The sequence below is a fragment of the Artemia sp. Qi Xiang Cuo genome, chromosome 20, assembly GCF_049724085.1.
Source record: "Artemia sp. Qi Xiang Cuo chromosome 20, ASM4972408v1, whole genome shotgun sequence".
Lineage (NCBI taxonomy): Eukaryota > Metazoa > Arthropoda > Branchiopoda > Anostraca > Artemiidae > Artemia > Artemia sp. Qi Xiang Cuo.
Window position 1 is genome coordinate 7,407,223 of NC_142813.1, and position 16,722 is coordinate 7,423,944.

Here is a 16,722-nt window from a genome sequence, read left to right on the forward strand (position 1 = left end):
GCATAAATTTGCACAACCCTATTATGAAACCGTAAAACTTGCCTCCAATCCTTCCCAGGGTTAGAGGCTGGTCGCAACTACAAATATCATAGTCAAAGGTAAAAAATTGATGCTTTGCATGTTTTTCGTAAGATCTTATTTTCTGTGGGTTTTATGCCATCTTCATTTACTAAAAATATCGTATAAAACTAAATTCTCAACAGTTTTTGTTTAATTTTTTTTGGACGATCAACCGTTTTTAATATAGAGGCCAGTGATTGCATGGTGTTTGTCTAAAAAGAGTTGAAACAAATTCTGAGTTACAACTGTATCTTTCTCTTACAAGTCTTAAATCTGTGCATTCCCATCTGGATTGAATATTGGCTATTGAGTGAGTTCCACACCTGCGATTTTGTTCTTAAATTTCTTATAATAATACGTTTCGTTTTTAGCGTTAGACTCCAAATTTAGTCAATTATTTCCATTTTTGCTTCGCATCTGTCGTTCAATATTGTTTTAAGCTGTTACTGGCAAAGAAAAAACTTTATAAACATATGCATAAATAGAAGGGAAAATAGAGAAAACATTCTTAATACATGAGTATATAAATCATTAGCTAAGAAAAAAATTATTCTATCTTATCCCTGTTTTTCAGATTAGATAATGGCAACGTATTTTTTTCAGGGTTTTAGCATATACTACAGATGAACTCGGGTATTTATTGTAATTTCTGTTCGTTGTGGGTTTCATTTATTTATTGAAGCTCATTTGTGGTAGTTTCCCGCTTGGTAGTTTATTTGATTGTATTTGTGCTCATTTTTTGTTTAATGAAGTTCTTTACTTTTTTTTTAAAAACTTATTTTCTGAAAACGTTTTGAATTTAAGTTCTGTTCGTTCTAAATTGACATAGTCTTTTCAGGGAAAAAGAAAATAATACTTTAATTACTTTCATTTTTTTAAGACTTTATAGTTTGACCTGCTATATATATGCTGGAGAAAAATTTTAAGCAGTTTTTAACAACATGCACTGTTTAAAAATCTGGACACAAAATAGTAGTGTTTAATTTAGTTTCATACCTCCTCTAGCTGACCTGAAATGGAAAACTTGATACCATTCGCAAAAAAAAACCTGTTTACTTTCTTTGACAGCTTGGATACACTTACCCTATTTTGATTTGGTTAAATTTTAATAGCAGAAGTAGCCCCGAAAGTTTGAACATAATACCTTCAGTTTTTCTTGGGATACTGCTAAGATGCCTTATTGTTAATTAGATTTAACACTGTGAATTTCTATTTATTATTAAGTAAATAGTTAGTTTTTAAAAATAATGGGGAATAGGGTAGATGGGCGTGTAAAGGGTACTAGTTGCCCTCCAATCACCTTCGACTATTAAAAGGGGCAATAGCCTTTTATATTTTCAATCGAATGGACCCTTTTCGAAGTTCCCACGACAACTCTTTCGATACGAAGTGCCATGATCTAAAAAAAATAAAATAATAATACATTCCACCCGCGTCGATCTCTACTATAAAATTGTCAGGCCTTCTAATCACTTTTGACTATTAACTTTCAATTTCTAATCGAATGAGCCCTTTTTGAGTTTCTACGACAACGCTTTCTATAAACACCTTATATGCCCCCAGGGCATAAATTACAACCCTTGCCCTGAGGGTTGTGAGGGGGCTGTTATCCTCAAAGACCTAATTTCCAGAACTTTCAACTACTTTAAAGAAAATTGTTATCTCAAAATTTTGATTGGATGTGTTTGATGAAATAGTGGGCGTGAGAGGGGGGTTAGTTATCCTCAAATCACCTTTGAGAAAGGGGATAAGCACTTCTAATTTCCAATTGAAGGATCCCTTTTTGAAGTTTCTACAATATTACTATCTACAAAGACCTTATATGACCGCAGGGCAAATCTTACTACCCTTACCCCGAAAGCTCTGAGGGTGTTACTATCTTCAAAGACCTAATTTCTTAAACTATTAACTACGTTGAGAAAATACGCTATCTAAAAATTTTGATGTGGGGTGTTTGGGGAAATGATGGGCGAGAGAGGGGGGTTAGTTGCCCTCAAATCGCTTTCTATTAAAATGGGCACTAGCCCTTTGAATTTCCAATCAAACGATTCGTTTGATTGGACGACAACGTCAACGTACGACAACGACGTACGACAACGCTTTCAATAAAAAATCTTATATGCCCCCAGGGCGTAACTTACATGCCTTACCATGAGTGCTGGGGAAGGAGTTTCATCCTTAAAGATATAATTTCCGGACCTTTCAACTACTTTGAACAAAATGGCTATCTTAATTGTTGATTGGATGTGTTTGAATAATTGGGGGGCTTATAAGGGGCTTCTGTTGCATACAATTTCATTGCTAATATAAAAAAATAGAAACGCCACTCCAACGTCCAATCGAATGAGAACTCTTTGAAGTTTTTATGACAACTCCTTCGATACGAAGTGCCCTGGTCTAAAGAAATCAATAAATAATACATTGTGCCAACATTATTCTTTATTTAGGCAGCGAAATTGTGCTACCTATGATATGAGTTATTTTTAAATAAATACTTACAGCATAAAAGCAAGATTAACATCTATAATTAACAAAACTGTTAGTTCTAGATACCATACGTTAGAAATGATATTAGATTTGCTGGAAGTTCATCTATTTCTTCCTTCTATAAAGTTCAATGTCAATTTGCATAAGGAAATTTAGAACATTCCTGAAATGTTAATGCCAGTTCATTTATAGCGGACTTGCTTTTAAGTCAACTAAAATACAAGTACATGATAAGTAAGGGTAACCCATATAATGTAAATTATTCTCTTTCAAATAGTAAAAGATTTGGAGGATTTTTGGTGGAGGTTATTAAGATTTCGAGAAAGCTTTACCCGTCTGAGTTTTTTCTGGAACCTAGTCATGGAACAGAGCAAGACGACCACTTTTTAGATTTAAATGTTAATATTTCTGAAAATAATTAATTAGTCTTGGAAATACATAATAAAATGAAAGATTTAGATTTTGAAGTAACTAATTTCCTGTTCCCCAAAAGAAATATACATTCAAACATCACATATCAACCTTTTACACACAATTATTTAGACATGAAAAAATTTTCAGTAATAACACGGATATTAAAAATATATGTAGAATTTTAAGCCATATATTGATCTTGAGAGGTCTTTTTATGAATAAAATAATTTGGCGATTCAAAAAATGAAGTTTTAGTGCAAATGGCTATCAAGAAATATTTAAGGATATTTTAATGTAATATTTCTTTTTTATATAATTGATTCAAGAAATCAACAAAGTAGTTCATTTTACATCCCATTGAAAGCGTTTCCTTGTATTATTTGAAAAAAACTACGTTTTCTAAAGAGTTAAAGAGGCTGAGTTACAAGGTCGAACCTTAAAACGTACAGGGATTAGGAGGCACAGTTGGGGGGCTGCCGCCCCCAAACCCCCGCTTTCGCAGCCTTTAAATATAAAAAAAAAATTTCTTTAAACTGAAAGTAAGGAGCGACATTAAAACTTAAAACGAACAGAAATTATTCCGTATATGAAAGAGGCTGTGCCCTCCTCAACGCCTCGCTCTTTACGCTAAAGTTTGACTTTCTCACAACTCTTTTTTTAAACAATAAAAACTTTAGCGTAAAGAGCGAGGCGTTGAGGAGGGCACAGCCTCTTTCATATACGGAATAATTTCTGTTCGTTTTAAGTTTTAATGTCGCTCCTTACTTTCAGTTTAAAGAAATTTTTTTATATTTAAAGGCTGCGAAAGCGGGGGTTTGGGGCGGCAGCCCCCAACTGTGCCTCCTAATCCCTGTACGTTTTAAGGTTCGACCTTGTAACTCAGCCTCTTTAACTCTTTAGAAAACGTAGTTTTTTTCAAATAATTTCTGCACGTTTTTGTACAGTTTATTACTTATTATTGCTTGACTAACTGTTAGCTGATCGTGTCAGGAGTTAAAGTTGGGGGCTTCCGCCCCCAAACCCCCCGCTCTTGAACATTCTTGTGTTAAGGCTTTTAATTCCTGAATACTCAAATCACGTCGTACAGGGTGCCTCCTAATCCCTGTACGTTTTAAGGTTCGAACTTGTGACTCAGCCTCTTTAACAGCCCCCCAACTGTGCCTCCTAATCCCTGTACGTTTTAAGGGTCGACCTTGTAACTCAGCCTCTTTAACTCTTTAGAAAACGTAATTTTTTTCAAATAATTTAAAAAAGAAACTGAGTTTCTTTTCAAAGTATATAAAACAGTTGCTCTGATGGTGAATCGAACCCGAGTTTTCCACCTGAAAGTCTAAAGTCTCAGCCGCTGGACTATACAAACACAATAGTAATTGTTGTTTAGCAAATAGAAGGTATTTTCGACGCAAGCAAATTCCCAAAAATCTTGATATGTGGTTTTTGGAAAACAGGGAAGGAGTGATCAGATTGAGCTGAAATTTCGACGATAAGCTCCCAGGCCCCAGGAAAGCTTATCCTCTAAATTTCAGCCCGATCAGACAACGTTAAAGGGGGGTTGTGGAGGGAAAAATTAACATGGGCTAATATAGGAAAACGAGGTTTTTCGTAAATGTAAATTCGGGGGATAATTTTTTCGGTCTGAAAATATCAAAAGGCCCTAACAGGTCGAATTCTGCTTCGAATGAGTCCTCATTCAACCGGATCCGTTGCCAACTGTGGCCTGTAGGCGTGGCTAACAAAAAAAAAAGAGATGAACATTAAGTGGCTATATCTGGGTTTTTGAAAACAGGGAAGGAGTGATCGGATTCAGCTGAAATTTCGAGGATAAGCTCCCGGGCCCTAGGAAAGCTTAACCTCTAAATTTCAGCCCAATCGGACAACGTTAAAGGGGGCTGTGGTGGGAGGGTCCAAACTTCCGGCCCAGTTTACCCCATGAAGATAAAGTCGGAGGAGGATGAAATTTTGCAAGTTTCTTAGTTTGAGCTTGGGCTACAAAATGCAATTACCGCCGTCTCTCTGCGACCTCTAGGACCTGAAATCGCTTAACATTGTGGTGGGTCGCCTCTTTATAGAGGCACAAGTGTGCCTCCTTTATGTGGTTGAAAATTCAAGGATTATAAGCCTATTCTGGAAGTCATGTTTATCTTCCATGATAAGAGGAATCGGAATTACATACCAGAGTTTATTGCACCACAAATTAAAGTAGAAATAAACGGGTTCACAGACGGGTGATAAATGGAAGTGTTTACAAAACAAGGTGAATGCTCACAAAACTTCTGATTAGTGAAATGAGGGATTGTTCTAGTTTGTTTTTTCAGCGCCATTTGTTTGCTCGATTCAAACAAGGATAGTTTAGATCTCATTTTGTATGCATTTTCTGATGATTCTACTGACAGGTGTGTATATCCCAAGAAGCACCAATCACGGGATACCAAAATGATAGAAGGTATCTATTGGAACAACTAGCTCATTTTCCTGGCGTTGCTATTATTAGACTCTTACTAATTTCTGCTATTATAAATGGCGTTCATTTAGTTTTATAGGGGGTGTTATTTACCATTATTGTTATTGTAATTGATATGTTGGCATAATAATGCCCTTGGTATTGGCATTATTGGTATGTTATGGTGTTGGGTGTTATTTACCATTGGCACGTATTCGACAAGTTCAAAACTTAATATCCCTTGTGCTGTTGTTCAGGACTTTAATTGTGAAATTAATTTTTCCAAATCAGCCGTATCACTCCTTGCTTCTATTATCCGTGGTATTTTCTCTGATGAGGTAACTAAGCAGCCGAAAACAGAAAATTTTACGTATATTCACACTTCATCTCATACATCGAATCTAGACTATGTGGTTACATCGATTGATTTTTTAATTTATGTGGTTTCTGTTATATTTAATTATCAATTATCAGACCACTTTCCATAGCGGCGTCCTCTAAATTATATTTAACACCTACAGAAATCAACAAAGATAGGCCCAACCTTAAGTAGTTTTCAAAGATTGGCTAAGGTCTGATTCGTTTGCTCCTACATCAAAAAATTGATTTTTGATTAACTTTCATTTTGATTAAAGCTCTTTTGATTAAACGAAGATACAGATTGCTCTGAGTTTTTATTGTGCTGAGATTTGCTACGTTCTAAGATGTGCCGAAAAAAGCAGTGGTTCCATTTTGGAAAATCCGTATCAGCACTCAAGTCTTGAATTGGTGAAAAAGTCAAAATTCTCCAAAGCGCGCTCCCAAGCAAAGCTTTGATTTTCAGTTTGGAAAGATAATGGCTCGTCACCGTGCAGGCATTATTGATTCATATTCACTTAGAGTTTCTGCTTTGCCCAATTCCATTTGGAATTCTTTTACTACCCAAAACACAACATCTCAGAGTCTCACTGTGTTGTAACGATGCAAGCCATAACAATGGCAATATCCAAGCTGAAACCGAAAGCTTCGTTTTTCATAAATAATGTTAGTGCGTCTCATGTTATCCACTGAACCCCTTTGCTCATGCACACCTAGAATTACTCATGCAGATGATTGTTTATACTTTAAAGTTACCGGTGTCTTTTTCATTGGTTATCTCACTCCTATTCCCAAGAAAGGCAAATCTAACATTCGGCGTTCGACTTTCAGGCCTATGGCAATCTATACTACATTCTGTGTTCGAGCTTTTTTTTTTGTTGATGAGCTAAAGGAGAAATGTAATATTCCGCCATACCCGTTTGGTTTTCAGAACAAATAGGGTGCGTTGATGCCCTTAGTGTTGAAATTAATGCCATAATGGAAGTTGAACTGGTCCAAGAAAGCCTCGTTCAAGCAGCATACGATGTTAGGCGTGTATTGGACTCATTGGTGCACAGAACCATGCTACTTCATATGGCAAAAAGAGGTATTCAGCCCAATGTTATTAGTACCTTGATAAGTTTATATTTGCGACATAAAGTACGCATACAAATTACGAATCCAATTAACTTGCCGGTTTCTAATTCATCCAATCTAACACGGGCTTCACGAAATAGAGTTTTTTTTGCCCCAGTGGCCCACCGAATGATCTGAATAGTTTTCAAAATAGAGGAGGGGTAATACGTTTTCAAGATCTCTTCTAATCGTAGTAAAATTAAATCTTTAGAAGAAATTATTAAATGTTGACAAAATGACAGACAAAACAAAAAGCTAAGCTGGTCTTCTAGCTATAGAGTAACTCTAAAACAGTAATTTTCCCCTATATTTCATAGGAACTACATTATTTTACTTTATTTTTACAAATTTTACTGACAGAGTTTTTATTTTACGGTAGTTTTAAAATATTAAAGGGGGACTGGTTGCCCTCTCACCATTTTTCATCGTCCCTCTAAACATGCCTTGAAAATTTAAACTTAATACCGTCAGTTGTTCTTAAGATATTACAAATACGCCTTTTTGAAAAACTGGATACACATAGTATTTTTTTTATTTAGTTAAACATGCCCCAAACATTTCCTGAGGTTTCGCCTTGATACACACAACCTTTTCGAAGGCAATTACAAACAAACCGTCCCTCTTTTGTATAACAACAGTCCCTGCAATTAAAAAAAGGGTAAATTTTATAACTTAGTCCCTTCCCTAAGGGGGCTTAGGGAGGAAGGGGCACTTCATCTCGGGATGCATAGTTACTAGACGTTTCGCGTATTTTGAACAAAATTAAATTTTAAAAAGTTTTATTAGTTTTGAAGGGACGGGACATCTAAAAATTGCAACGGGGCTTCCAGTCCTTCAATCATTTTTCAACAAGCCCTGCGATTTTCAACTTAATATCCTTGCCCGTTCATTAGATATTGCTTATGCACCTTTTTGACAACTAGCATGTACTTAGTATGTTTTGATTGTTTTCAGAATTCGTCTCCAAAGCTTTGAAAGGTCACGTTATTCCCATAGGCATAATTATGTGACCTTTTCAAAATGGACTTCAAAACTATTTCAAACATTGATTGATTGATTTTGGAGAAAAATCAGCAAAATAGGGTATGAGAGGGGACTGGCATTCCTCCAACCACTTTCAAATACCCCCCATAAACATGTCATGAAAGTTTAAATTTAATACCCTCAGTCGTTTTTAGGATACTGCAGATCTGCTTTTTGACAAACTGGATGTACTTAGTACCTCTTGATTTAGTTTAAGATACTCCTCAACATTCTACAAAGCTTCAACTTAATACCCTAGGCCATTTCAGATACATCCACAATCGAAAATTTACCCTTTAACAAATGATAAACCCTACAAGTAAATAATTTATAAATTGTACAATTGACAATCCTTCCCCTTGTGGGATTTGGGGACTGGAATCCCTGTAGGCATAGCTCTTACACCTTTTGACTAGTTTGACCAAAATAATAGTTACAAAGTTTCAAAAATTTTTAGGGGGCCAATACAAAAGAGAAAGGAAAGGAGGCGCTGGTCACCCTAAAATCTTTCTTCAACATCACCTACACATATCTTGAAAATTTCAACCAAATACCCGAAGTCGTTCAATAGTTATCGTCGATATTTCCGTTTCACAACCAGCAAGGACAAAGGGTGTTTTGATTGTGTTTGATATCCCTCTCCAGATTTCCTAATATTTCACAGTAATACTTTATGCTTTTTGGAGATGCAGGATCAAACATGTCCTCTTTTTTTAATTACAAATTTTTTCCCACAAAATAAGTTTTTTAAAAAAGCAAAGACCTCCATTAAACCAAAAATAGAATCAAATAATCTACCATGCATATAACTACCACAAATCAGTATCAATAAATAAATGAGACCCATAACAAACAGAAATTAATATGAGTAGGGTTCTAAACCCCAATGCTGTATGAAAGCCAGAATATAATTTGACTGAAAAAAATTCAAATAAATCTACTGAAAAAATTGTCTAGTGTCAGGTTATTATAAATTTGCTGATATTGGTAATGCAGTAAATGATAGTGCAACGTTGCCGAATAATTGTCAACTCTCTTGCTGTAGCATTTACAAAGGTTTTGATTTATCGATTAGTTTGTTATGCAAATCAACTTTTTGATATTAGTAGGACCACTAGGGTGGGAATTGTGTTTCCTGAAATTTCCGAAAATTCCTGTGAAATTGAATGTTTCCAAAATGCAACAAAATGTGACATTTTGATTTTAAATGAGGTAGATTTGAGAAGAGGTTATGGTGTAACTATAGATTTGAATGGTGCTAAAGTTTAAGCTTGTGATAAGTTGACATATCTTTGTCTCCCAATGGATAAGAATCCTCAGAAAACTAAGATACTAATGCTAGAAAATATAGAGGGTATAATCAATCGTTCTTATGGTATGATGATAAGTCCAAATTTCGTTTGGACTTGCAAGGGTTCATGATAGTGTAGCCATATAAAATAGTTTGCTTTTAGTGCCGCTTTACCAAATATTTAATTAATCTGATCGTCTTATAATGAAGCGTGATTTCTTAAATAAACATATATAATTCCGTATACGAGAGGGGTTTCCCCTAGTCAAGACCTCGCTCTTCACGCTCAAATTTTTAGTGCTTTGAAAAAAGCTTTTTGATCTAATTAATTGTCCTTGCTATATAGGAGCCATTCCTAATGAAATGAGATAAAAAGTCAAACTTTAGCATAAACAGCAAGGTAGTGAGGTGGGGGCATCTCCCTTAACATACAGAATAGTTTCTGTTCGTTTTCGGTTTTAATGTGTCTCCTTACTTTCAGTTGAAAGAAAATGTGTTTTTTTTTTACTTAGTTTCTGATCATCTTTAAATAATGCCGGGAAACTCAGTTCCTTCTCCGTCGAAAATTTTCTTCCCTTTAAAAAGTTCCTCCCAAGCTAATCCTCTCTCCCCCAGATGAGTCCATCCTCGTTGAAAATGCCTCTCACAACATTTTTGGCAGATGATTCTGCCTAAAAAATTCAGCTTAGCATGCCTTTATTTGAAAAAAATAAATAAAAATTTCCCATTGTTTCTCAAATCATACCCGAAAATTAAACCCTGTATGGGATGTTTCCCTTCAAAATCAACCCTGGAAAGTAGCTCCCGCTAAAACCTCCCCAATGAAGAATTCCCTATGCAGAAAATTCTCCCACGGAAAACTTCTTCCACGAAAAAATATCCCCCCTGCGCACGAAAAAATCCTTCAGACAACTCCAATCTCGCTGAAAATTTCATCTAGAACTTCTCTACACGTAAAATTGAGTCAGTAGAGAAAGAGAGTCAAATAAAAGTAATTACATAAAGTAATTTTGGGAAATTCCCACAGTAAAAAATTTCAGGAGAGCTATTTAAAAAAATTTACATAGGAATCAAAAAAAAAAAAAAAAAAAAAGATTGGGTTTAACAAGAGAATTAGCCTAATAACTCGCTACTAATTCTCTTATTATTTAAAATATTTTTATTTATTTCATATTAATCGATATTTAGATTATGGATTTGACTAAAACAGAAGCTTTTGTAAGGTCTGCCCAAACTCCAAGCAATCATTGTCCGTAATTTGTTTTTGAATATAGCAATCAAATCAGGAACGTACATCATAGTTCACCGATCAGCACCAATCAGAACAACCTGATTGTTAGGATCAGGCACAATTTGAAATGATTGTTAGGATCAGGCGCAATGATTGTTAGCAACAATCATTGCGTAGGGTCAACTTATTTTTTCTTCTTGCTTCGGCTTCACATATGAAATAGACACTTTTAGATAATTAAAAAAAGTGGGAACCGAACCAAATCAAAAAGATATTATATCAAAAAATCCACTTGGAGCAGTATGTCACCCTGGTTTTCCTCCAACCACCCAATAACTATGAAATTAAATGACGAGAGCATCTGAATAAATTTCCAGATAAAACTGATTTATGTGCTTTAGATGCAAAACTGATTTAGATTGCAATTGATCTATTGAGAAGGAGCAGGTTCTTGTCCACAATCTGGAATTTTGTTTCTCTTGCCCTCAGAAAAATCCCAACATTTTTTTTTTTTTTTTTTAATATATTAGAAATGAAAATGGACATTGCCCACTTAAAATGAATATTAATTCTAATAAAATAATGAAAGTTACTATATTTGAAGCAGTTTTAAAAAAAAGAAAAAAAAATGTGCACATATTTCACGAAAATAATGAGCCAGTCAATAAATGACTGAATATCCCTTGTTTTGGGATACTCTATTCAGATACTTCATTCAGATACTCTATTTTGAGACCAACATTTGTGAATTCCATGAACAATATTTTTAAGTAGCCTATATTATGAAAATACGGATACATATTGGCTGCATATACCTAATCCTTTGTTTATACATACTTTCTATAAGTAAAAATTTACACACGTACTTTTTATAGGAAAATCTCTTCGAAGTTGCGAAAGAAAAAGAAAATTTGTTTTCAATCCAATTTTTTTTTAGGAGAATGAAGAATTTTAGATTAAAATACTGAATAAATAATTGAATTAGAATGAAATATTTCAAGTTTAGTTTGACCAGCACTAAAAACTAAAATTCTGTTAAATACTAAAAACACTTAGATCCCACTAAGATCATTGTGGGTTCTCCAATATCAAGATTTTGTCTTTCAAACTTAAGTATGTAAATTCGAATGATAGTACAAACAAAGAGAAAAAAATCTCAAAATGAAGTACAAGTTAATACGTCCACACCCAATAGAAGGAAAGAAAAATACGAACTAAATGACAAGAATTCCGCTTGTACAAAACTATGCTAAGCACTAAATATAAAAAACACACACAAATAACAGAGTAAAGATAAAATCTGAAATAATTTATAAAACCTAAAATTTAAAATTTAAAACATTTGAAAGAATATAAGAAACAGACGAATATCTATGAATACGATTAGTACTACAGTCAATGAGTATGGGTAACTTATAAAAGTGAAAAATGACGCCAATATCGGCAAAAAACATTAACACCATCTAGTGGTTGGCTACAATTGGCATTTCTCAAGCTCTGTAATCGTTTTTCTGTTCGTAACTGAGATTATAGACTTACTACCTCACTAATTTTACCAACGACAGAAATTAAATAAATTATTCTTATTATTACACTGAAACAAATGACGGTTGCCAAATGCTAGATAACGTTTAGGGTCTTTTGTCTACACTAGCGCCAGTTTCCACTTCCAGCGCCAGTTCAGGACCGTCTGTGTTCATAATTTAGCTTTCATTATCTCTTATATCTTATTTTTGGGTTTTTGAAGTCATTGTAATTGCACAATCACCTGTATACTTTTAAAAGACAAGACAGGGATAAAGTTAGGAAATACAATTGCAATCACGACATTTTTATGAAAAACGGTGTCTGGGCAAAATAATTTTTTCACGAGGTCCTTCTTTTTGTTTCTTTTTTTTCGGCAATTGATGTTGAGATGTGAGCTTTCCCCACTCATATAGGTATTTTATCAATAATTGCTTGTCTCTTGGCTACCCTCTTTAGTTTCTATTCTTATCTGGAAACTCCATCGTTGAAGTATCTTTTATTTATGAAAAAATAAAAATCAAATATAATTAAATACAACAATTAATAAAACATATGTTGCAGACTCTACTGTTATTGCATTAACAAATGAAACCAAAATACTAAAAAAATAGAATTGAATGGACAGTGAAGAAAAAAAAAATATCATTTTGAAAAAAGATGTGAGTTTTTCTTTTTCTTTTTAATGGGATTTGTTACATTTTCTTTTCTTTTTCTTTGTTTAGTATTTTTTTTTTTCCTAATTTAAAGACTTCTAAGAGTGTAGCTGAAATATGTGGGATTTGTTGTTATTTCTGTGTTAACAGATTTTAATTTATTTTTGATTTTCCTATTAAATTTTTTTTACCTGTTTTTGATAATTTTTTGTTCAGCTCTACTCTTAACAGCATACTAACTCTGAAATATTTCTTTTTTACGTTAAAAAGAAAATGAAGTAAAATATAACAAATGATAAAATATGTTTTTATTACCTATCGACGACCAATGAAAAACACACTAATAATAACAAACATTGACTTACCCATTGAGCCTTGCTGCAACCTTTTGGGATTGGATATTCAAGATCCCTCCCCTCACACGACAAACTTCCATTTTAAAAAAAAACGTCTCTTCAAATCACATTTATCATTGAACTTTCCAAAAAATTCAGAATAGACAAGTAAATTTATAAATTTTGCACGTCAGAGATAAACTTTATAGTTTAGTTTAGAAGGGGAAGAAGGGAAATGAAATTTCCCTCCTTCCCCGTGGGAAAAACTGGAAATTTTTTATTCCAAAAATGGAAAGTTCTACTCCGGATATTCCCCCCCCCCCACACAAAATAGCCCTTCCCCTGTTTATAACAATCAAAAATTTTAATTTACAACTCTTCGATATATTTCTCCCCCCTCCCCCTGGAAGACTCCCTTTTTTAGAAAACTTGCCTCGCACAAGATCCCCTCCCATCCCAGCAGAACATTTTTCCAATGTATTAGCAACGCTAGCATTTTTTTACTTTAAAACTAGTTGAAGAATCTCTCCTTGAAAATTCCATTCACAGATCCTTCTTCTCCTGACCCCCCCTCCTACCTCAATAAAAATACAAATTGGTTTTAAGAGACGCCATAGAAAATTAAAGCTACCGCAGGCTTCCCCTACAAAGGGACAAAATCTGTCCTGATAAGGTTTTCTCCAACAACTTTCTTCATTAGGGAATTGCCTATAAATTGAAAAACATGATAATGCACAGATCGATAAACACAAATATTCATTTTTGAATCGTCATTCTTTCCACAATAAAGTAAAAACTGAATTCAACAAACAGATCTTTAAGCAGATCCAAACTAAAATGCTCAGCTCGTTTTGGAGCAAAAATTAGCTGGAATAAAGCGTCGTAATTTCATCAACACATCAGGATATTTTTTCACTTGTCCTTTTGTTGTCAAGAAATCAAAACAGAAAAAAATTTCTCTCCAAAGTTCTTATGTTAGTAAATATAGCTTTAAGGTTCTTTTAAACCTGATTGTATGGATAAACTAATATTATCATTTCTTTATTCTCTCAAGTTCACAAGACTTTATAATCACTTAAAAGAACGTTGCCAAATTGGACCACTACCTTGTTGAGCAGACACCCCCCCCCCCTCCAACCTGATTTTAAATCTTGGTGGCAATACAAAGGTATTTATTCAACCAGACATACGCAAATTAGATTTTTTAAATCCGGAAATCGGAACTTTTAAATTCCAAATTGGAAAGAACAAGATAAAACGAAAAACAAAAGAAAATCACCGAATAAATAAAAAAATATTTCAAGAAAAAATAAACTAATTAACTGATCAAAAAATACAAAAGAACAGCAAAAAAAAGAAGCATATTACAATAGGGTTCAGCAAGACCACAGAAATTGTTATCGAACAACATCAAATAGCAGGTTTTTCCTAAGAATGGATTGTTATATGATTATTAAGATTTAATTTAGAAGAATGTTCTAGCTTGCATATATCACACTTAAACGGTTTCTCACCACAGTGCAATCTTTGGTGCTGAATCAAACTGCATGAGACAGAAAAAGTTTTCTCACATACATCACACTTAATCGCTTTTTCACCCGTGTATATTCTATGGTGGTTAACCAAATTGCTTGACTGAGAAAAACTTTTGTCACATAAATCACATTTAAAAAGTTTTTCACCCGTATGTACTCTTTGGTGGTGAATCAAACCGCTTGACTGAAAAGTGTGAAATAAAATAGGATGAATATATATTAGTTTAGAAACAAATTTGGGCCATATATTTGCAAATTAGGGGGATAGGGGTAAAGCATAGCATATATAAAATACATAACCTAACCTAGGTACCTCCCCCTCCCCTATACCCCAGAAAACAACAGTTTGAATATCGTAAACGCAATGAAAACTACTTTGTGCATTCAATTTCGCAATAGCGATCTCTTGAAAATAACCTGTCTGGCGGGTTTCGTCTATAATTTGTATATAAAAGCGACCATATAACGCACCAGTACCAGATTTTTTTCTCACTGGGCATTTTGATCCAAAATGCGTTTTTTTTTACTTTTTGTTACTATGGAGTACGGTTCACCGTTTACTAGGTTACTGCTGCTTCTGGAACCATGACTTTCTAAAATGCTTTTTTCGACTTCTGGTTACTATGGGCTGTGGCTCGTCTTTTTCATTTATTAATTATAAAAAACTTTCCGAAAAATAAGTTTTTCAAAGAAAAGTAAAGGCCATTTTGAACTTAAGCTCAGGAGATACAAATACCTGTTAAAATTCAAATCAAAACACCCAGAAATTACTATTAAAGAATAAATGAAACCCAAAACGAACAGAAATTAAATAAACAATCATAGCAAAAAACATACAACAAGTAATAATATAAATGAATAAATAGATCTTAAAGTGAGTAATGCTTAGATTGAACATGAAATTCTAGCTTAAAACGAAAACAAATATTTTGCTATTAAAATATAAATGAAACTTGAAACGAACAGAAATTAAATAAACCATCAATGCGAACAAACATACAATATATATTAATGTAATTGAATAAATAAATCTTAAAACGAGTGAAATTTAAATTGAATATGCAAATCAAGTTTGAATCGAATAAAAATAACTACAAACAAGAGTTTGGGTATCGTCTCACTGCAGAAGCCTAAAATCTACTGCGTCATTGGCGCTTTACTGAAAACAATTCTTTGAAATATTTTCACTTTTGTAAATTTAAGAAAACAAAAATTAATTAAGATTTTAGGAAATAAATATCAGCACATGTATATTAAATTGACAATGCACATTTTTTTCAGTAAATTCATTTAGATTTTTTTTAAGTAAAGTACAAATTATATTCTGGCTTTTAGAAAGCATAGGGGTTTTGAACCCTACTCACATTAATTTATGCTCGTTTTGAGCTTGACTCTAATATTTATTTTAATTTTTGTTCGTTTTGGGTTTCATTTATTTATTGATACTGATTTTGGGTAGTTGTACGCTTGGTAAATTATATGATAGTCCGGACGCAAGGTGTTGAAAATGTGAACAATACCACGACGGAACGGAGCTGCTACGAGAATTAGCCTACCCTCCACCCCCTAAATTGACCATGCGGATCCAAAAATACCAATGGCACTTGCTTGCGAGTGGTGGAACACTCCGAAACTTGACATTTTATTATATTTTGGTGTTTCATGCAAGAAAATGCATGTTCCACAAAGTTTGAGGTGCAGTTTTCCGCTCAAATAGAAATGCTTAGAAGCCATAGAATGTTTTCATAACAAACTAACACGATTAGTTACAAAAAATGGCAGAGTTAAAAAAAAATGGCAAAACTATATGAGTCTTGAACAGTCTTGGAAAGTATAAACAAAATCAAATTGAATATTAGATATATAATGATATTAATTGTTGAAAGATCCATCAGTTCAAGATTTTTTTTCACTGTAATTTTTATTTTCATTTTCAATGCTGTAAGAACTGGAAAATAATAAATTTGTAATATACGAGTAATTCATTTTCAGTGAAGCACCAATGAAGGTTTTTACAGTTAAAGAAAGGGGCAGTATCCAAATTTTGCTTGTAGTGAAACTATATTTGTCTTGACCAATCTTGAAAAGAACTAATAAATTAGACTGAATATTTTATGAACAATGATATTAATGGCTAAATGCTCATCAGTTTAAAATTTTTCTGTAATTTTAACATTTATTTTCAATATTAAGTACAAAAGAAAACATTTTTAATATAATTTGTTTTCTGTAAAGCGCCAATGACGCAGTAGG

General features: G+C 33.5%; 1 protein-coding gene across 1 annotated transcript in view; it reads right to left on the reverse strand.

Moving 5' to 3' along the window:
• Positions 1-16,722, reverse strand: part of LOC148939826 (mutS protein homolog 5-like) — a 140,243-nt gene that overhangs the window by 99,263 nt on the left and 24,258 nt on the right. Inside the window, exon 5 of the mRNA XM_089106010.1 lies at positions 2,560-2,581. Coding sequence (XP_088962136.1) covers positions 2,560-2,581 — 22 coding nt within the window. The remainder of the gene's footprint in view (positions 1-2,559; positions 2,582-16,722) is intronic.